This window comes from Petromyzon marinus, unplaced genomic scaffold (genome assembly GCF_048934315.1).
Source record: "Petromyzon marinus isolate PM22_M1 ecotype Great Lakes invasive population unplaced genomic scaffold, UKy_Petmar_22M1.pri1.0 PM_Scaffold_470, whole genome shotgun sequence".
NCBI classification, from domain to species: domain Eukaryota; kingdom Metazoa; phylum Chordata; class Hyperoartia; order Petromyzontiformes; family Petromyzontidae; genus Petromyzon; species Petromyzon marinus.
The window spans coordinates 17,501-39,125 of record NW_027423469.1 but is presented as its reverse complement, the minus strand read 5'-3'; the positions used below and the strand labels follow the sequence as shown (position 1 = coordinate 39,125).

Below are 21,625 nucleotides of genomic sequence, written 5' to 3'. Positions count from 1 at the left end.
GCATCTATGTCTGCAGAACGTGAAGAACCAGAGGCATCTACGTCTGCAGAACGTGAAGAACCAGAGGCATCTACGTCTGCAGAACGTGAAGAACCAGTGGCATCTACGTCTGCAGAACGTGAAGAACCAGTGGCATCTACATCTGCAGAACGTGAAGAACCAGCGGCATCTACATCGGCAGAACGTGAAGAACCAGTGGCATCTATGTCTGCAGAACGTGAAGAACCAGAGGCATCTACGTCTGCAGAACGTGAAGAACCAGTGGCATCTACATCTGCAGAACGTGAAGAACCAGTGGCATCTACATCTGCAGAACGTGAAGAACCAGCGGCATCTACATCTGCAGAACGTGAAGAACCAGCGGCATCTACGTCTGCAGAACGTGAAGAACCAGTGGCATCTACATCTGCAGAACATGAAGAACCAGCGGCATCTACATCTGCAGACCGTGAAGAACCAGCGGCATCTACATCTGCAGAACGTGAAGAACCAGTGGCATCTACATCGGCAGAACGTGAAGAACCAGTGGCATCTACATCTGCAGAACGTGAAGAACCGGTGGCATCTACGTCTGCAGAACGTGAAGAACCGGTGGCATCTACATCTGCAGAACGTGAAGAACCAGTGGCATCTACATCGGCAGAACGTGAAGAACCAGTGGCATCTACATCTGCAGAACGTGAAGAACCAGTGGCATCTAAATCTGCAGAACGTGAAGAACCAGTGTCATCTACATCTACAGAACGTGAAGAACCAGTGGCATCTAAATCTGCAGAACATGAAGAACCAGCGGCATCTACATCTGCAGAACGTGAAGAACCAGCGGCATCTACGTCTGCAGAATGCGAAGAACCGGCGGCATCCACATCTGCAGAACGTGAAGAATCAGTGGCATCTACATCTGCAGAACGTGAAGAACAAGTGGCATCTACATCTGCAGAACGTGAAGAACCAGTGGCATCTACATCTGCAGAACGTGAAGAACCAGTGGCATCTACAGAACGTGAAGAACCAGTGGCATCTACATCTGCAGAACGTTAAGAACCAGCGGCATCTACGTCTGCAGAACGTGAAGAACCAGTGGCATCAACATCTGCAGAACGTGAAGAACCAGTGGCATCTACATCTGCAGAACATGAAGAACCAGTGGCATCTACATCTGCAGAACGTGAAGAACCAGTGGCATCTACATCTGCAGAACGTGAAGAACCAGCGGCATCCACATCTGCAGAATGTGAAGAACCAGCGGCATCTACATCTGCAGAACGTGAAGAACCAGTGGCATCTACATCTGCAGAACATGAAGAACCAGTGGCATCTACATCTGCAGAACGTGAAGAACCAGCGGCATCTCCATCTGCAGAACGTGAAGACCAGTGGCATCTACATCTGCAGAACGTGAAGAACCAGCGGCATCCACATCTGCAGAACGTGAAGAACCAGTGGCATCTACATCTGCAGAACGTGAAGAACCAGTGGCATCTACATCTGCAGAACATGATGAACCAGTGGCATCTACATCTGCAGAACGTGAAGAACCAGCGGCATCTACATCTGCAGAACGTGAAGAACCAGTGGCATCTACGTCTGCAGAACGTGAAGAACCAGCGGCATCTACATCTGCAGAACGTGAAGAACCAGTGGCATCTACATCTGCAGAACGTGAAGAACCAGTGGCATCTACATTTGCAGAACATGAAGAACCAGTGTCATCCACATCTGCAGAATGTGAAGAATCAGTGGTATCTACATCTGCAGAACGTGAAGAATCAGTAGCATCTACATCTGCAGAAGATTATTCAACTTTTAAAGCCGTTCCCCGTGATTAGTGTACACGCCGTAACGCCATGTTTGTAATCGACAGAAATAAAGAAGTTGGGACTTGCGGACCAATCGACACATCAACAGACCTCCTCTAGAACCTAACTAGGGACTGGAGTGTTGGCAGCATCACACACGCCCGGCCGCCTTTGTCTTCCCCAGTGCTGATATTTTACACGCACAAAGCTGGGTCGACCTCAGGGAGCACCAGGACCCGATCACAATGTGTGTCACGGACGTCATCAATGAGCCGGGAATCGAACCCCGCGTCGCTGCGGTTGCAGGGTCGGTGTCCTATCCACCTTGTGTAGGAACTAGGGACCGATAAACACCCGGCAGTTCAGGATTGGTTCGAGCGAGCCCGACTTTGCTGATGAGACACCGAGTGTCAAAACCGGCCCAGAGCTTTTGCACGTACATGAAGCAACGGTACAAAGTGAACACGACTTTGCTGATGACACACCTAGTGTCAAAACCGGTCCAGAGTTTTGCACGCACCGAAGCAACGGTACAAAGTGAACCCGACTTTGCTGATGAGACACCTAGTGTCAAAACCGGTCCAGAGTTTTGCACGCACATGAAGCAACGGTACAAAGTGAACCCGACTTTGCTGATGAGACACCTAGTGTCAAAACCGGTCCAGAGTTTTGCACGCACATGAAGCAACGGTACAAAGTGAACCCGACTTTGCCGATGAGACACCTAGTGTCAAAACTGGTCCAGAGTTTTGCACGCACATGAAGCAGTGGTACAACGTGAACCCGACTTTGCCGATGAGACACTGAGAGTTTAGCACGCACTGAAGCAATGGTCCGAAGGAGCCCGACTTTGCCGATGAGATACTGAACGTTGAACTGACAGCGAGGGGAGAGGGCGTAGAGGGCACCGCACCTGATAGACGTCGTGGACATCACTTGGGTCAAGTCCTCCGCCCCCTAGCGACGGGGGGACTTGGTAGAGGTCGCCGCCCCCTAGCGACGGCGGCACTTGGTAGAGGTCGCCGCCCCCTAGCGACGGCGGCACCTGGTATATGTCGCCTCCCCCTAGCGACGGGGGGACTTGGTAGAGGTCGCCGCCCCCTAGCGACGGCGGCACCTGGTAGAGGTCGCCTCCCCCTAGCGACGGCGGCACCTGGTAGAGGTCGCCTCCCCCTAGCGACGGCGGCACCTGGTAGAGGTCGCCTCCCCCTAGCGACGGCGGCACCTGGTAGAGGTCGCCTCCCCCTAGCGACGGCGGCACCTGGTAGAGGTCGCCGCCCCCTAGCGACGGGGGGACCTGGTAGAGGTCGCCGGGCGGCAACGGCGTCGACGCCGCCGCCGCGTGGCCCCGAGCCCCGGCGGCGGCCGCCGCCCCCTGCATCCCCAGCAAGATGCGCAGCCGGTTGCCGGGGGCGATGCCGTTGCGCCCGTGCAGGGAGCAGAGCCACCAGCCGTCGAGGCCGTGCGCGTCGCGCTCCAGCACCGTGACGATGTCCCCCTTGCGGAAGTCCAGCTCGTCCGGGGACTCGGACACATTGTCAAAGAGGGCCTTGGCCAGCACCGTCTGTGAGGGTGACAGAGGGGGACGTCACTGTGATGGCGATCCCGCCTGTTTGCCCGCAAAAGCCTCGCGGGGTCTCAGAGACTCTCTTGAAGGGAGGGTCCTGCCAGGTTGTTGCTTGGGGCACCACGGTGGGCTAGATGTTAACTACCTCGCCGGGTATACAGGAGGTCGCGAGTTCGATCCCGATCCTGGCACCTGTATATTTGGAGTTCACCGTATCTCTCTCTCTCTCTTTCCGTGGCCGCGTGGAATTTTTCCCGGGGTCCTCCGCTCCCCCCCCGCACCCCCCCGCATTTATAATCAATTTGGCCGCTCCAAATTTCGCGCGCGATGATGACGAGGAGGAATGATAAGCCACCTCTCGCTGGGCTGTCAATTTGTGCGATGACCGAAGGTCGCTTCCGCAACAACAACAAAAATGGGCCACGTAGCTCAAATATAAATACATCCCAAAATGCCGAAATTGGCGATGATGTTGACAGTCACGGCAAATGCCCAGTTAGAACCGCGGGTGTGAGTTTAGCTTCGGGAGACGGAACACCGGATAACCTGTTACCCATCTTCTTTGGTTCTTTCGGTAAAGTCGTGTAGAATGAGAATAAAATAATAAATTAAATTTCGATTTAAAGCTTTCGGCACTGCAAGGATTCATCTTCTTTGGTACTTTCGGTAAAGTCACGTTGTCCTCGAGACAGTCTCGTCCCTTCACCTGATGAAGGCCACTTGTGTTGTGGCCGAAACGTCGTGAGAATTTTATAGTGTTATTTTATTTTATTAATTTTTTATTTTTCTTTGGTTCTTTCGGTAAAGTCACGTAGAATGAGAATAAAATAATAAATTGATAAAATAAAATAACACAATAAAATTCTCACGACGTTTCTGCCACAACGCAAGCGGCCTTCATCAGGTGAAGGGGACGAGACTGTCTGGAGGACAGCGCTGGAGCGAACAAAGCCACGCTCAGATCGCGACCTTTAAGCTGTGTGAGAAGAAACAAAGCGCCTTGACAAAGAAATTAGCATAGAATTTAGCATTGAAATAGCTGAGTGATTAGCTTGTGACTGGTCATAGAATAGTTATGTTAAAGTCAAAGCATCCACATCCACAGAGGCACCTAGTACAAATCAAACAGGAGAATTTAGCATTGAAATAACTGAGTGATTAGCTTGTGACTGGTCACAGAAATGGCTATGTTAAAGTTAAAGCATACACATCCACAGAGGCACCCCTTGACAAAGGAATTGTACTAGGTGACTCTGTGAATAAAAAAAAAAAACACAAAAGCGTATTTTTATAATTGTCGCATGGTGTACAGTCTGGAAAGTAACCCACACGGCAAATTTCAAGTTTGTTGCATGTCGGGAAGTACGCTAAACATTTTGAACAGACACGCATAATCACAACTTTGCCCTTTTATATATGTGGAGATAGCCAGCCCTGTGAGCCATGAGGCTCTTGAATCGGGGTGCAACCGCAACAAACAAAAACACGAACAAGGAAAGTCTTAAAGTGACTTACGCGCAAACAGAAAAGTCTTCCAGGTAACAAGCACCGCGCATCAACGCCGTGTGCAAAAATCCCAGTGGGATGCAAGTCAAACAATAACAACCACGAGCCAACCGAGATTAAAGTCATCAGTCTAACTCTGTACTACAACAAACAAATGCAGTAAAAGCCTTGGATTGCGAGCACAAGTTCGTTCCGTAAACGTGTTTGCAATCCAAAGCACTCGTACATCAAATCGCTCGTCGTGTATCATGCCCTTGGTTCTTTGGGTAAAAGTCACGTGGGACATGGGGAAATAATAAAAGTAATAAAAAATAAAACCGCCGTAAAATTCTCAGGACGTTTCGGCCACAACGCAAGCGGCCGTCCTCAGGTGAAGAAACAAGAGGACAGAGCAGCACATCGTGGCTGTTTCTACCTCTCCCCCCTCCTCCGTTCCGAACATAGATGGACTCGTCCCGTCTGAACAAAGCTCGTCGCTTTCCGTGGTGCTAATCTCCCAGTTAACATGCTAATTTCTGACTTTAACACCCTGCTAATCCAACGCATTAACACAGCTATTTCAATGCTAAATCCTCTCCCCCCTCCTCCGTTCCGAACATAGTTGGACTCGTCCCGTCTGAACAAAGCCCGTCGCTTTCCGTGGTGCTAATCTCCCAGTTACATGCTAATTTCTGACTTTAACATCCTGCTAATCCAACGCATTAACACAGCTATTTCAATGCTGAATTCTCTCCCCCCTCTCCTCCGTTCCGAACATAGTTGGACTCGTCCCGTCTGAACAAAGCCCGTCGCTTTCCGTGGTGCTAATCTCCCAGTTACATGCTAATTTCTGACTTTAACACACTGCTAATCCAACGCATTAACACAGCTATTTCAATGCTGAATTCTCTCCCCCCTCTCCTCCGTTCCGAACATAGATGGACTCGTCCCGTCTGAACAAAGCCCGTCGCTTTCCGTGGTGCTAATCTCCCAGTTAACATGCTAATTTCCGACTTTAACATCCTGCTAATCCAACGCATTAACACAGCTATTTCAATGCTAAATTCTCTCCCCCCTCTTCCGTTCCGAACCTTAGATGGACTCGTCCGTCTGAACAAAGCTCGTCGCTTTCCGTGGTGCTAATCTCCCAGTTAACATGCTAAATTCTGACTTTAACATCCTGCTAATCCAACGCTTTTAACACGGCTATTTCAATGCTAAATCCTCTCCCCCCTCTTCCGTTCCGAACATAGATGGACTCGTCCCGTCTGAACAAAGCCCGTCGCTTTCCGTGGTGCTAATCTCCCAGTTACATGCTAATTTCTGACTTTAACATCCTGCTAATCCAACGCATTAACACAGCTATTTCAATGCTAAATTCTCTCCCCCCTCTTCCGTTCCGAACCTTAGATGGACTCGTCCCGTCTGAACAAAGCTCGTCGCTTTCCGTGGTGCTAATCTCCCAGTTAACATGCTAATTTCTGACTTTAACACACTGCTAATCCAACGCTTTTAACACGGCTATTTCAATGCTGAATCCTCTCCCACCTCTCCTCCGTTCCGAACATAGTTGGACTCGTCCCGTCTGAACAAAGCCCGTCGCTTTCCGTGGTGCTAATCTCCCAGTTGCATGCTAATTTCTGACTTGAACACACTGGTAATCCAACGCATTAACACAGCTATTTCAATGCTGAATTCTCTCCCCCCTCTCCTCCGTTCCGAACATAGATGGACTCGTCCCGTCTGAACAAAGCTCGTCGCTTTCCGTGGTGCTAATCTCCCAGTTAACATGCTAATTTCTGACTTTAACACACTGCTAATCCAACGCATTAACACAGCTATTTCAATGCTAAATTCTCTCCCCCCTCTCCTCCGTTCCGAACATAGATGGACTCGTCCGTCTGAACAAAGCCCGTCGCTTTCCGTGGTGCTAATCTCCCAGTTACATGCTAATTTCTGACTTTAACACACTGCTAATCCAACGCATTAACACAGCTATTTCAATGCTGAATTCTCTCCCCCCTCTCCTCCGTTCCGAACATAGATGGACTCGTCCCGTCTGACCAAAGCTCGTCGCATTCCGTGGTGCTAATCTCCCAGTTACATGCTAATTTCTGACTTTAACATCCTGTTAATCCAACGCATTAACACGGCTATTTCAATGCTGAATTCTCTCCCTCCTCTTCCGTTCCGAACATAGATGGACTCGTCCCGTCTGAACAAAGCCCGTCGCTTTCCGTGGTGCTAATCTCCCAGTTAACATGCTAATTTCTGACTTTAACATCCTGCTAATCCAACGCATTAACACAGCTATTTCAATGCTAAATTCTCTCCCCCCTCTTCCGTTCCGAACATAGATGGACTCGTCCCGTCTGAACAAAGCTCGTCGTTTTCCGTGGTGCTAATCTCCCAGTTAACATGCTAATTTCTGACTTTAACATCCTGCTAATCCAAAGCATTAACACAGCTATTTCAATGCTAAATTCTCTCCCCCCCTCCTCCGTTCCGAACATAGATGGACTCGTCCCGTCTGAACAAAGCCCGTCGCTTTCCGTGGTGCTAATCTCCCAGTTACATGCTAATTTCTGACTTTAACACACTGCTAATCCAACGCATTAACACAGCTATTTCAATGCTGAATTCTCTCCCCCCTCCTCCGTTCCGAACATAGATGGACTCATCCCGTCTGAACAAAGCCCGTCGCTTTCCGTGGTGCTAATCTCCCAGTTACATGCTAATTTCTGACTTTAACACACTGCTAATCCAACACATTAACACAGCTATTTCAATGCTGAATTCTCTCCCCCCTCTTCCGTTCCGAACATAGATGGACTCGTCCCGTCTGAACAAAGCCCGTCGCTTTCCCTGGTGCTAATCTCCCAGTTAACATGCTAATTTCTGGCTTTAACATCCTGCTAATCCAACGCTTTTAACACGGCTATTTCAATGCTAAATCCTTCTGTTGATATGTAAACTCCTTCGTCAAGGCGCTCTTGCTCCTCCCACCCAGCTTGAAAGACGCTGCTAAGCTTGGCAGTGTTCACTAAAGCGCCGTCTTTCCGACAGTTCTGTTTCTTCACCTGAGGAAGGCTGCTTGCGTTGTGGCCGAAACGTCGTGAGATGATTGTACTTTATTACGTATTATTTTTATTCTTTTATTTCCATTCTACCTGGTGACTTTACCGTAAGAACCAAGAAGATGAATCCCTGCGGTCACGACAGCTTTAAATCGAAAAATGAAACAGGGGAGGCTGTCGGAAAAACGGCGCTCCAATGAACACTGCTAGGCTTGGCAGCGTATTTCAAGCTGGGTGGGAGGAGGAGGAGTAGAGAGAGCCTTGACAAGGGAGTTTACATATCAACAGAGGAATTTATCATATTGATGACAAATGCATAATGGGATTAGTCACTCCTTGTGGAATGTGTAGGCGGTGGATGGGGGGGGGTGGTCTCAAAGTCATGTTACGACCAGTGTATTATGTAGGATCAGCAGTAATTTATATCATGTTTCATTTTTATTATTTTATTATTTCCCTTCTAAGTGACTTAGCCGAAAGAACCAAGAATATGAGAATCCCTGCAGTCACGATAGCTTTAAATCGAAATTTAACTCGTGTATCAGTCGTGATCATGTGACGCGCGGCAGTACAAAGCGTGTGCACGTACACTGCTCGTATTGCAAGATCCCTCGCCCGTTTATCAAGTTAATATTTAGTTAAACACTTTAGCTCGTCTTGCAAAACACTCGCAGGCCGAGTTACTCGCGATCCACAAGGTTTTACCCGTACGGCTGAACGAAAACGTTTTTTTCGAAATCACCAAAATAAAGCTATGAAAACAATGTAACAGTGATCATAGGAACTGTGATTCAAATGTAACAAGCACATTCTCCTGCGGAAGGGAGCTGGTAGGAACGTTGGGTTGCTCGGTCAATGGCCAGGGTCAACAACAACGGAGGCACCACCACGTGGTGCGTTCAGCACAATACGCCCGACTGTGAGGACGGGCACAAGCCTGGCGTGAGTCGGTTAAACGTTGAGTTTTGTAAGGGGGGCACCACGGGGTGACCAGCCCCTCCCCACCCAGCCCCACCACCCACCACCCCACCCAGGGTGAGGGTGTGTGTGTGTGGTGAGGGTGTGTGTGTGGTGATGGTGAGTGTGTGGTGAGGGTGAGTGTGTGGTGATGGTGAGTGTGTGGTGAGGGTGAGTGTGTGGTGAGTGTGTGGTGAGTGTGTGTGGTGAGGGTGTGTGGTGAGGGTGAGTGTGTGGTGAGTGTGTGGTGAGGGTGAGTGTGGTGAGGGTGAGTGTGTGGTGAGGGTGAGTGTGGTGAGGGTGAGTGTGTGGTGAGGGTGAGTTTGGTGAGGGTGAGTGTGTGGTGATGGTGAGTGTGTGGTGAGGGTGTGTGTGTGGTGAGGGTGAGTGTGTGGTGAGTGTGTGGTGAGGGTGAGTGTGTGGTGAGTGTGTGGTGAGGGTGTGTGGTGAGGGTGTGTGGTGAGGGTGAGTGTGTGGTGAGTTTGTGGTGAGGGTGTGTGTGTGGTGATAGTGAGTGTGTGCTGAGGGTGAGTGTGTGGTGAGGGTGTGTGTGTGGTGAGGGTGAGTGTGTGGTGATGGTGAGTGTGTGGTGAGGGTGAGTGTGTGGTGATGGTGAGTGTGTGGTGAGGGTGTGTGTGTGGTGAGGGTGAGTGTGTGGTGATGGTGAGTGTGTGGTGAGGGTGAGTGTGTGGTGAGTGTGTGGTGAGGGTGTGTGTGTGGTGAGGGTGAGTGTGTGGTGAGTGTGTGGTGAGGGTGAGTGTGTGGTGAGGGTGAGTGTGTGGTGAGTGTGTGGTGAGGGTGAGTGTGTGGTGAGTGTGTGGTGAGGGTGAGTGTGTGGTGAGTGTGTGGTGAGGGTGTGTGGTAAGGGTTAGTGTGTGGTGAGTGTGTGGTGAGGGTGAGTGTGTGGTGAGGGTGAGTGTGGTGAGGGTGTGTGTGTGGTGAGGGTGAGTGTGTGAAGGTGAGTGTGTGGTGAGTGTGGTGAGTGTGGTGAGTGTGTGGTGAGTGTGATGAGGGTGAGTGTGTGGTGAGTGTGGTGAGGGTGTGTGTGGTGAGGGTGAGTGTGTGGTGAGTGTGTGGTGAGGGTGAGTGTGTGGTGAGTGTGGTGAGGGTGAGTGTGTGGTGAGTGTGTGGTGAGTGTGTGGTGAGTGTGGTGAGTGTGTGGTGAGGGTGTGTGGTGAGTGTGGTGAGTGTGTGGTGAGTGTGGTGAGTGTGTGGTGAGTGTGTGGTGAGTGTGGTGAGTGTGTGGTGAGTGTGTGGTGAGTGTGGTGAGGGTGTGTGGTGAGTGTGGTGAGTGTGTGGTGAGTGTGGTGAGTGTGGTGAGTGTGTGGTGAGTGGTGAGTGTGGTGAGTGTGTGGTGAGTGTGGTAAGTGTGTGGTGAGTGTGTGGTGAGGGTGGTGAGTGTGTGGTGAGTGTGGTGAGTGTGTGGTGAGTGTGGTGAGGGTGTGTGGTGAGTGTGTGGTGAGTGTGGGGTGAGTGTGTGGTGAGTGTGTGGTGAGGGTGTGTGGTGAGTGTGGTGAGTGTGTGGTGAGTGTGGTGAGTGTGTGGTGAGTGTGTGGTGAGTGTGGTGAGTGTGTGGTGAGTGTGTGGTGAGTGTGGTGAGTGTGGTGAGTGTGTGGTGAGTGTGGTGAGTGTGTGGTGAGGGTGTGTGGTGAGTGTGGTGAGTGTGTGGTGAGTGTGGTGAGTGTGGTGAGTGTGTGGTGAGTGTGTGGTGAGTGTGGAGAGTGTGTGGTGAGTGTGTGGTGAGTGTGTGGTGAGTGTGGTGAGTGTGTGGTGAGTGTGTGGTGAGTGTGGTGAGTGTGGTGAGTGTGTGGTGAGTGTGGAGAGTGTGTGGTGAGTGTGTGGTGAGTGTGTGGTGAGTGTGGAGAGTGTGTGGAGAGTGTGTGGTGAGTGTGTGGTGAGTGTGTGGTGAGTGTGGTGAGTGTGTGGTGAGTGTGGTGAGTGTGGTGAGTGTGTGGTGAGTGTGTGGTGAGTGTGGTGAGTGTGGTGAGTGTGTGGTGTGTGGTGAGTGTGGTGAGTGTGGTGAGTGTGTGGTGAGTGTGTGGTGTGTGGTGAGTGTGGTGAGTGTGTGGTGAGTGTGGTGAGTGTGGTGAGTGTGTGGTGAGTGTGTGGTGAGTGTGGTGAGTGTGGTGAGTGTGTGGTGTGTGGTGAGTGTGGTGAGTGTGTGGTGAGTGTGGTGAGTGTGGTGAGTGTGTGGTGAGTGTGGTGAGTGTGTGGTGAGTGTGTGGTGTGTGGTGAGTGTGGTGAGTGTGGTGAGTGTGTGGTGAGTGTGTGGTGAGTGTGGTGAGTGTGTGGTGAGTGTGGTGAGTGTGGTGAGTGTGTGGTGAGTGTGGTGAGTGTGTGGTGTGTGGTGAGTGTGGTGAGTGTGTGGTGAGTGTGGTGAGTGTGTGGTGAGTGTGTGGTGTGTGGTGAGTGTGGTGAGTGTGTGGTGAGTGTGTGGTGAGTGTGTGGTGAGTGTGGTGAGTGTGTGGTGAGTGTGGTGAGTGTGGTGAGTGTGTGGTGAGTGTGTGGTGTGGTGAGTGTGTGGTGAGTGTGTGGTGAGTGTGGTGAGTGTGTGGTGAGTGTGTGGTGAGTGTGGTGAGTGTGTGGTGAGTGTGTGGTGAGTGTGGTGAGTGTGGTGAGTGTGTGGTGAGTGTGGTGAGTGTGTGGTGAGTGTGGTGAGTGTGTGGTGAGTGTGGTGAGTGTGTGGTGTGTGGTGTGTGGTGTGTGGTGAGTGTGTGGTGAGTGTGTGGTGAGTGTGTGGTGAGTGTGTGGTGAGTGTGGTGAGTGTGTGGTGAGTGTGTGGTGAGTGTGTGGTGAGTGTGTGGTGAGTGTGGTGAGTGTGGTGAGTGTGTGGTGAGTGTGTGTGGTGAGTGTGTGGTGAGTGTGGTGAGTGTGTGGTGAGTGTGTGGTGAGTGTGGTGAGTGTGTGGTGAGTGTGGTGAGTGTGTGGTGAGTGTGGTGAGTGTGTGGCACCAACTCACCGACACTGGCATGATGTCTTTTGGCCTCGGGTCCCACGGGCTAAAAACCTCACCACTCACCACTCTCCTCACCACTCACCACTCCTCACCACTCACCCCCCTCCTCCTCACCACTCACCCTCTCCTCACCACTCACCACTCACCCCCCTCCTCCTCACCACCACTCACCCTCTCCTCACCACTCACCCCACTCCTCCTCACCACTCACCACTCACCCCCCTCCTCTTCACCACTCTCACCCCCTCCTCACCACTCTCACCCCCTCCTCACCACTCTCACCCCCCTCCTCCTCACCACTCACCCCCCTCCTCCTCACCACTCACCCCCCTCCTCCTCACCACACACTTCTCCCCTCACTGCAAACACATCCTCACCTCGCCCTCCTCACCTCGCCCTCCTCACCTCGTCCTCCTCACCCTCCTCACCTCGTCAAGACACCACTCTCACTTCATGACGCGCCCCACCCTCACCTATCTCGCCTCACCTATCTCGCCTCACCTATCTCAACCTCACCACCCTCACCTATCTCGCCTCACCTATCTCAACCTCACCACCCTCACCTATCTCAACCTCACCACCCTCACCTATCTCGCCTCACCTATCTCAACCTCACCACCCTCACCTATCTCGCCTCACCTATCTCAACCTCACCACCCTCACCTATCTCAACCTCACCACCCTCACCTATCTCAACCTCACCACCCTCACCTATCTCAACCTCACCACCCTCACCTATCTCGCCTCACCACCCTCACCTATCTCAACCTCACCGCCCTCACCTATCTCAACCTCACCACCCTCACCTATCTCGCCTCACCACCCTCACCTATCTCAACCTCACCACCCTCACCTATCTCAACCTCACCACCCTCACCTATCTCAACCTCACCACCCTCACCTATCTCGCCTCACCACCCTCACCTATTTCGCCTCACCTGGCCTCACCACGCCAGATTACCACCTGTCCTTCCACTCCACCCCCACCTTCCTCTATCTCTCCCTCACATCTCCTCACCCTCACCACTCACCCTCACCACTCACCCTCACCACTCACCCTCACCACTCACCACTCACCTTCAGCCTGATCTCGCCTCACCCTCCCCTCTTATCTCTCCCTCGCTCACCCTCACCACTCACCCTCACCACTCACCCTCACGACTCACCCTCACGACTCACCCTCACCACTCACCCTCACCACTCACCCTCACCACTCCGAACACGGCGAGGGAAACCAAAACCCCGCGCAACCGCTCACCCAGTCAGCCTCTGGGCGCAGGCACCTAGCGCTGGGCACCTATCACGGACCCCGTCCCCTCATCCTGCCACGCCCCCTCATTCTGCCCCGCCCCCTCACTTTGCCCCGCCCCCTCTCACCCGCCTCCTCACTCTGCCCCGCCCCTTGCCCCTCACTATGCCCCGCCCCCTGTCTATCACTCTACCCCCCCCTCACACTCTGCCCCCCCCCTCACTCTGCCACCCCCCTCACTCTGCCCCGCCCCCTCACTCCCCCCCCTAACCCCCCGCCGCTTCGGTTCCGCCCGGGGAGGGGCAGGGTACATTTGGGGGTCCTGCCCATATAAGGACACGGGCCGCGTGACGTCACAATCACCGAGCAGCGGCGGCCATCTTGGGTAAGGGGGGAGTGGTGAAGAAAAAACCGGAAGCAGCCCCCAGCTGAGGGGGGGGGAGGGTGACGCGCGCCGGGTGACGTCACGTCCGGTTACGCTGGGGGGCGGAGTTTGCTGCGTTAAGCGCGTTCCGGGGCCCCTCCATTGAACCATGGTGAGTGGGCAGCTCCTGTGGTACCACGGGGTACCACGGGGAACCACGGGGTACCACGGGGTTACCATGGGGTACCATGGGGTACCACGGGGTACCACGGGGAACCACGGGGTTCCATGGGGTACCATGGGGTACTATAGGTGGGGTACCATGGGGTTACCATGGGGTACCATGGTGTACTATAGGTGGTGGTCACGGGGTACCATGGGGTTCTAAAGGGTAGTCATGGGGTACTATAGGTGGGGTACCATGGGGTACCGTGGGGTTACCATGGGGTACTATAGGTGGGGTACCATGGGGTACTATAGGTGGTGGTCACGGGGTACCATGGGGTTCCAATACTGATACCATAGGATCGCACGAAGTGTCGAGACTCATACCAGAGGCTAATGTGGGTGTCGATGTATTAAAAGTGGTGGTGATGTGGGTGGTAATGTGGGTGGTGGTGGTGATATTGGTGGTGGTGATGTGGGTGGTGATGTGGGTAGTGGTGGTGATGTGGGTGGTGGTGATGTGGGTGGTGGTGATGTGGGTGGTGGTGGTGATGTGGGTGGTGGTGGTGATGTGGGTGGTGATGTGGGTGGTGGTGGTGGTGATGTGGGTGGTGGTGGTGATGTGGGTGGTGGTGGTGATGTGGGTGGTGGTGATATTGGTGGTGGTGATGTGGGTGGTGATGTGGGTAGTGGTGGTGATGTGGGTGGTGGTGATGTGGGTGGTGGTGATGTGGGTGTGGTGATGTGGTGGTGGTGATGTGGGTGGTGGTGGTGATGTGGGTGGTGATGTGGGTGGTGGTGGTGGTGATGTGGGTGGTGGTGGTGATGTGGGTGGTGGTGGTGATGTGGTGGTGGTGGTGATGTGGGTGGTAATGTGGGTAGTGGTGGTGATGTGGGTGGTGGTGATGTGGGTGGTGATGTGGGTAGTGGTGGTGATGTAGGTGGTGGTGGTGGTTGTGGTGATGTGGGTGGTGGTGGTGATGTGGGTGGTGATGTGGGTAGTGGTGGTGATGTGGGTGGTGGTGATGTGGGTGGTGGTGATGTCGGTGGTGATGTGGGTAGTGGTGGTGATGTGGGTGGTGGTGGTGATGTGGGTGGTGGTGGTGATGGTGGGTGGTGGTGGTGATGTGGGTGGTGGTGGTGATGTGGGTGGTGATGTGGGTGGTGGTGGTGATGTGGGTGGTGGTGGTGATGTGGGTGGTGGTGGTGATGTGGGTGGTGATGGTGATGTGGGTGGTGATGTGGGTGGTGGTGGTGATGTGGGTGGTGGTGGTGGTGGTGGTGATGTGGGTGGTGGTGGTGGTGGTGGTGATGTGGGTGGTGATGTGGGTGGTGGTGGTGATGTGGGTGGTGGTGGTGGTGATGTGGGTGGTGGTGGTGATGTGGGTGGTGGTGATGATGTGATGTTGGTGGTGGTGATGTGGGTGGTGATGGTGGTGGTAGTGGTGGTGATGTGGGTGGTGGTGGTGGTGATGGGGGTGGTGGTGGTGGTGATGGGGGTGGTGGTGGTGATGTGGGTGGTGGTGGTGGTGGTGATGTGGGTGGTGGTGGTGATAATGTGGTGGTGATATGTGGTGGTGATGTGGTGGTGATGTGTTTGGTGGTGGTGATGTGGGTGGTGGTGATGTGGTTGGTTGGTGGTGATGATGATGTGGGTGGTGGTGATGTGGGTAGTGATGATGATGTGCCAGGCTAGGTGCAGGAGGTCTCGGGACAGACCCAGCAGGTGCCATGGGTCGGCTGACTGAGATGACTGGCTGATGCACCACCTGTGCCCACTACTGTGCCAACCTGCTGTGCTTTAGCCACCCGGCGCTCCGCCCGTTGTTGTGAGCGTCGCTCCTCCACCCTCCGTTGCTGTTGGAGGGCGACTGCCTCCAACTGCCCAGTAGCCTCAGGGTGCACCTAGCCTGGCACTGCCCAGTAGCAGCAGCGTCCTTCACGAGCCTCCTCCACAAAGACCGATCTTGACACCGCTGATATCGGCAAGTCCACTTTGTGGAGGACGAGGAGGCTCGTGAAGGACGCTGCTGCTACCGGGCAGTACCAGGCTAGGTGCACCCTGAGGCTACTGGGCAGTTGGAGGCAGTCGCCCTCCAACAGCAACGGAGTGCGGAGGAGCGATGCTCACAACAACGGGCGGAGCGCCGGGTGGCTAAAGCTCAGCAGGTTGGCACAGTAGGAGGCACAGGTGGTGCATCAGCCAGTCATCTCAGTCATCTCAGTCAGTCGACCCGTGGCACCTGCTGGGTCTGTCCCGTGACCTCCTGCACCTAGCCTGGCACAGTAGGGGGGGGTACAGCTGGTGGTGCATCTATCAGTGGTCATCTCAGTCGACCCGTGGCACCTGCTGGGTCTGTCCTGTGACCTCCTGCACCTAGCCTGGCACAGTAGGGGGGTACAGCTGGTGGTGCATCGGCCACTCATCTCAGCCAACCCATGGCACCTGCTGGGTCTGCCCCGTGACCTCCTGCACCTAGCCTGGCACAGGTGGGGGGTACAGCTGGTGGTGGTGCATCTATCAGTGGTCATCTCAGTCGACCCGTGGCACCTAGCTGGGTCTGTCCCGAGACCTCCTGCACCTAGCCTGGCACAGTAGGACGTGTTGTTGTTGATTGTTGTTGTGTTGTTTGTGTTGTTGTTGTGTTGTTGTTGATTGTTGTTGTCTTGTTTGTGTTGTTGTCGTGTTGATTGTTGTTGTCTTGTTTGTGTTGTTGTTGTTGATTGTTGTTGTCTTGTTTGTGTTGTTGTTGTGTTGATTGTTGTTGTCTTGTTTGTGTTGTTGTTGTATTGTTGTTGTCTTGTTTGTGTTGTTGTCTTGTTTGTGTTGTTGTCTTGTTTGTGTTGTTGTCGTGTTGTTGATTGTTGTTGTTGTGTTGATTGTTGTTGTCTTGTTTGTGTTGTGTTGATTGTTGTCTTGTTTGTGTTGTTGTTGTTGTGTTGTTGTTGATTGTTGTTGTCTTGTTTGTGTTGTTGTCGTGTTGTTGATTGTTGTTGTCTTTCGATTTAAAGCTTTCGTGACTGCAATGATTCATCTTCTTTGGTTCTTTCGGTAAAGTCACGTAGAATGAGAATAAAATAATAAATTGATAAAACAAAATAACACAATAATATTCTCACGACGTTTCGGCCACAACACAAGCGGCCTTCATCAGGTGAAGGGAGCGAGACTGTCTGGTAGGACAGCGCTGGAGTGAGAGAGCCACGTTCAGATCACGGCTTTTAAGCTGTGTGAGAGGAACAAAGAGCCTTGACGAAGGAATTAGCATAAAATTTAGCATTGAAATGGCTGAATGATTAGCTTGTGACTGGTCACAGAAATAGCTATGTTAAAAGTTAAAGCATACACATCCGCAGAGGCACCCATTGTTAAAAGTAATTAGCATAGAATTTAGCATTGAAATAGCTAAATTAAGACATACACATCCGCAGAGGCACCCCTTGATAATGGGATTAGCATAGAATTTAGCATTGAAAAGGCTGAGTGATTCGCTTGTAACTGCTACAGAAATAGTTACGTTGAAGTCAGAGCATACACATTCACCGAGGCACTTAGTACAAATCAAACAGGAGAATTTAGCATTGAAATAACTAGGCGAATTTAGCATTGAAATAACTGGGTGATTTGCTAGTGACTGGTCACAGAAATGACTACACATCTGAGCTATTCACAGTACTATATAGTGAACCAATAAAAACTAAATTATAAATTACCTTCATGTTATCAATAAACTCTATATTCTCCAATCAGCTAAGCTACCAACCATAAGTCGTTATATATCACAATGCTATATGGCGAAAAAATGGGTGGATTCTTACCCTCAAATTTCCATACCACGGATAGCTACGGGCCCCGTTCAGACGGACGAGTTCGTCCATGGTCGGAACAGAGGAGGGGGAGAGAGACAGCTGCGAAGCCCTAGTATACTCCATGTTGTAAACCATACCATTAACCGTGGTGTGAGAGGTATTAAGAGGCAATGCTGGCGAAAGAGCTGCGGTCTGAAGGTCATCGTAAAATTACAATTAATTAAGAACAGAAATGATTTAACACATCTTTCCAGTGGTTACTAAGCCTGAATCCATCTTCTCGGTTGAAATTGTCTCTGTGCTTGTATATGTGAATGGCCTCATGAACGAATCTCTCATGGTAGCCAGTTGGTTTGCAAAGAACCTCCGTCTTGGAGAAGTCAATGTCATGTGAGCCCACTGAATTGTAACAGTGATCTGCCACGGCAGAGGAGTTCGTCTTACCGTGTTTCAAGTCTGCTTTATGTTCGCGGATGCGGTCCAAGATATGTCTTTTGGTTTCTCCAATGTAGCTACTACCACAGAGGCACTTTAGTTTGTAAACGCCCGGGTACTGTATGTCTGGAAGAGCATCTTTTACAGATGGAACTAAATCACGGATTTTGTGTACTGTGTTGAATCGGACCTGGATCTTGTGTTTATTCAGGATTTTGGAGATCTTTTTAGTGACCCCTGCAATGTAGGGTAAGGTGATGGTTTTGAGTGGCTCCACAAGAGGATCCTTCTTCATGACTGGAGTGATGGCTTTGCGGATTGTGTAGTCGGAGTAGCCATTAGCCCTGAGAGCCTGGTGTATGTGCTTGAGTTCACTGGTAATGTGTTCCTGGTCGGAAATGCATTGGGCTCTATGGTATAGAGTCTTGATGAGGCAGTTCTTCTGGGATGGATGGTGGTGGGAATCCGGTTTCAAGTAAGCATCTGTATGGGTAGCTTTCCTGTAGACAGAGTGGCTCATTGAACCATCATGTCTCCTTTTAATTAAGACATCCAGAAAGGGTAGTTTGCCATCTTTTTCGACCTCCATGGTAAATCTTATGGCTGGGTGTATGGAATTGATGTGGTCGCGGAATTGGTCTAGAGCAGGCTGGCCATGTGGCCAGATGACAAAGGTGTCATCAACGTACCTCTTCCATAAGGTCGGGCGTAGAGTGGCAGTCTGGATGGCGTCAGTTTCAAATTTTTCCATGAATACGTTGGCTACAACCGGAGATAGGGGGGAGCCCATTGGGGTGCCCTCAGTTTGTTTGTAGAAAGTTCCATTCCAGGTGAAGTATGTGTTGGTTAAGCAATGTCTCACCAGGGGGGGTACATCAGTATGCAGTCCTTGATGAACCAGGTCTTCAATGATAGCGATGGTGTCAGGTACCGGGACTTTGGTGAACAAGGACACCACATCAAAACTGACAAGCAGGTCGTTTGGGGACAGGGAAATGTCTTTGATTGTCGATACCAGGTGAGTAGAATTTAGTACCGCAGAGGTGGTTTTTCCAGTGAAAGGTCGCAGTATATCAGCCAGAAAACGTGCCAGTTTGTAGGTGGGGGAGCTGATAGTAGAGACGATGGGACGAAGGGGTGTATCTTCTTTGTGTATCTTTGGAAGGCCACCAAGTGTTGATGTTGTCGATGCTGTTTCGATGCTGTTGTGTTGTTGATGCTGTTGTGTTGTTGATGTTGTGTTGTTGATGCTGTTGTGTTGTTGTTGATGTGTTGTCGATGTTATTGTGTTGTTGTTGATGTTGTGTTGTTGATGCTGTTGTGTTGTTGATGTTGTGTTGTTGATGTGTTGTCGATGTTATTGTGTTGTTGTTGATGTTGTGTTGTTGATGCTGTTGTGTTGTTGATGTTGTGTTATGTTGTTGTTGATGTTGTGTTGTTGATGTTGTGTTGTTGTTGTTGATGTTGTTGTTGTTGTTGACGCCGCGTACAGCACGGCCGGGTGAAGGTTCGCTCCACGGAGGAGCAGCTGGAGGTGAAGCGTCGGGAGAGGAGCAAAAAGTTAGAGAGATTCTCAGCTGCCATGGAGCGACTCCTCACCAAGGTGAGCTCACCAACTCCTCACCAACTCCTCACCAAGGTGAGCTCACCAACTCCTCACCAACTCCTCACCAACTCCTCACCAAGGTGAGCTCACAAACTCCTCACCAACTCCTCACCGTGGTGAGCTCACCAAGGTGAGGAGTGTGTGTACACGCTGTGTGTGTACACTGTGTGTGTGTTGTGTGTGTGTGTCCACGCTGTGTGTGTGTACACGCTGTGTGTGTTGTGTGTGTGTACACGCTGTGTGTGTGTACACGCTGTGTGTGTGTACACGCTGTGTGTGTGTGTGTGTACACACACACTGTGTGTGTGTGTACACACACACACTGTGTGTGTTGTGTACATGCTGTGTGTGTACACGCTGTGTGTGTGTGCGTGTGTACACGATGTGTGTGTTTACACGTGTGTGTGTACACGCTGTGTGTTGTGTACACGCTGTGTGTGTGTACACGTTGTGTGTGTTGTGTGTGTGTACACGTTGTGTGTGTTGTGTGTGTGTGTACAATGTGTGTGTACACGCTGTGTGTGTACACACGCTGTGTGTGTACACACGCTGTGTGTGTGTACGCTGTGTGTGTGTGTACACTGTGTGTGTGTATGCTGTGTGTGTACACTGTGTGTGTGTGTACACAATGTGTGTGTACACTGTGTGTGTGTACGCTGTGTGTGTACACTGTGTGTGTGTGTGTACACTGTGTGTGTGTGTACACTGAGTGTGTGTGTACACTGTGTGTGTGTGTACACAGTGTGTGTGTACACTGTGTGTGTGTACACTGTGTGTGTGTGTTGTGTACACTGTGTGTGTACGCTGTGTGTGTACGCTGTGTGTGTACACTGTGTGTGTGTACACTGTGTGTGTGTACACTGTGTGTGTGTGTTGTGTACACTGTGTGTGTGTTGTGTACACTGTGTGTGTACACTGTGTGTGTGTACACTGTGTGTGTACACTGTGTGTGTACACTGTGTGTGTACGCTGTGTGTGTACACTGTGTGTGTGTGTGTGTACACTGTGTGTGTGTACACTGTGTGTGTGTACACTGTGTGTGTACACTGTGTGTGTGTTGTGTGTGTGTACACTGTGTGTGTGTGTACACTGTGTGTGTGTGTACACTGTGTGTGTGTGTACACTGTGTGTGTACACTGTGTGTGTACACTGTGTGTGTGTACACTGTGTGTGTACACTGTGTGTGTGTACACTGTGTGTGTACACTGTGTGTGTGTACACTGTGTGTGTGTGTACACTGTGTGTGTGTGTACACTGTGTGTGTGTACACTGTGTGTATGTACACTGTGTGTGTGTACACTGTGTGTGTGTGTGTGTACACTGTGTGTGTGTGTGTACACTGTGTGTGTGTACACTGTGTGTGTGTACACTGTGTGTGTGTACACTGTGTGTGTGTACACTGTGTGTGTGTACACTGTGTGTGTGTGTACACTGTGTGTGTACACTGTGTGTGTGTACACTGTGTGTGTGTACACTGTGTGTGTGTACACTGTGTGTGTACACTGTGTGTGTGTGTACACTGTGTGTGTGTGTACACTGTGTGTGTACACGCTGTGTGTGTGTGTGTGTACACGCTGTGTGTGTGTGTGTACACTGTGTGTGTGTACACTGTGTGTGTGTACACTGTGTGTGTTGTGTGTGCACTGTGTGTGTACACTGTGTGTGTGTGTACACTGTGTGTGTGTGTCCACTGTGTGTGTGTACACTGTGTGTGTGTACACTGTGTGTGTACACTGTGTGTACACTGTGTGTGTGTGTACACTGTGTGTGTTGTGTACACTGTGTGTGTACACTGTGTGTGTACACTGTGTGTGTGTACACTGTGTGTGTGTACACTGTGTTGTGTGTACACAGAGGGCCGCTGGTGAGTACGACAGTGAGGCGCTGGACCTCACCGCCTCCGTCCTCACCCAGAACCCCGACCTCCACACTCTGTGGAACTTCAGGCGCGAGATCCTGCAGCAGATGCAGCAGCAGAGGTCAGTGTCTCCTTGTCTCCCTTGTCCCCCTGTCTCCCTGTCCCAGTGTCCCCATTGTCCCAGTGTCCCCATTGTCCCAGTGTCCCCCTTGTCCCAGTGTCCCCCTTGTCTCAGTGTCCCCATTGTCCCCCTTGTCTCGCTGTCCCCGGTGTCCCCCTGTCTCCCTGTCCCCCTGT

At 51.6% G+C, this 21,625-nt stretch overlaps 2 protein-coding genes across 4 annotated transcripts in view; one reads left to right on the top strand and one right to left on the bottom strand.

The window, feature by feature from the left end:
- Window positions 1–11,975, bottom strand: part of LOC142923381 (uncharacterized) — a 30,769-nt gene extending 18,794 nt beyond the window's left edge. Inside the window, exons 1-2 of one of the 2 annotated variants that reach the window (XM_076064467.1) lie at window positions 11,845–11,975; window positions 2,713–3,363 (exon numbers count right to left, since the gene is read on the bottom strand). In XM_076064467.1, the coding sequence (XP_075920582.1) occupies window positions 2,713–3,363; window positions 11,845–11,856 (663 nt within the window). In that variant the 5' untranslated portion in view covers window positions 11,857–11,975. The remainder of the gene's footprint in view (window positions 1–2,712; window positions 3,364–11,844) is intronic. The other variant, XM_076064466.1, reaches the window with a different exon arrangement.
- A 1,543-nt stretch (window positions 11,976–13,518) lies between these two features.
- RABGGTA (Rab geranylgeranyltransferase subunit alpha) overlaps window positions 13,519–21,625 on the top strand; it is a 25,296-nt gene continuing 17,189 nt past the window's right edge. For both annotated transcript variants that reach the window (XM_076064469.1, XM_076064468.1), the window contains exons 1-3: window positions 13,519–13,626; window positions 19,357–19,467; window positions 21,325–21,449. In XM_076064469.1, the coding sequence (XP_075920584.1) occupies window positions 13,624–13,626; window positions 19,357–19,467; window positions 21,325–21,449 (239 nt within the window). In that variant the 5' untranslated portion in view covers window positions 13,519–13,623. The remainder of the gene's footprint in view (window positions 13,627–19,356; window positions 19,468–21,324; window positions 21,450–21,625) is intronic.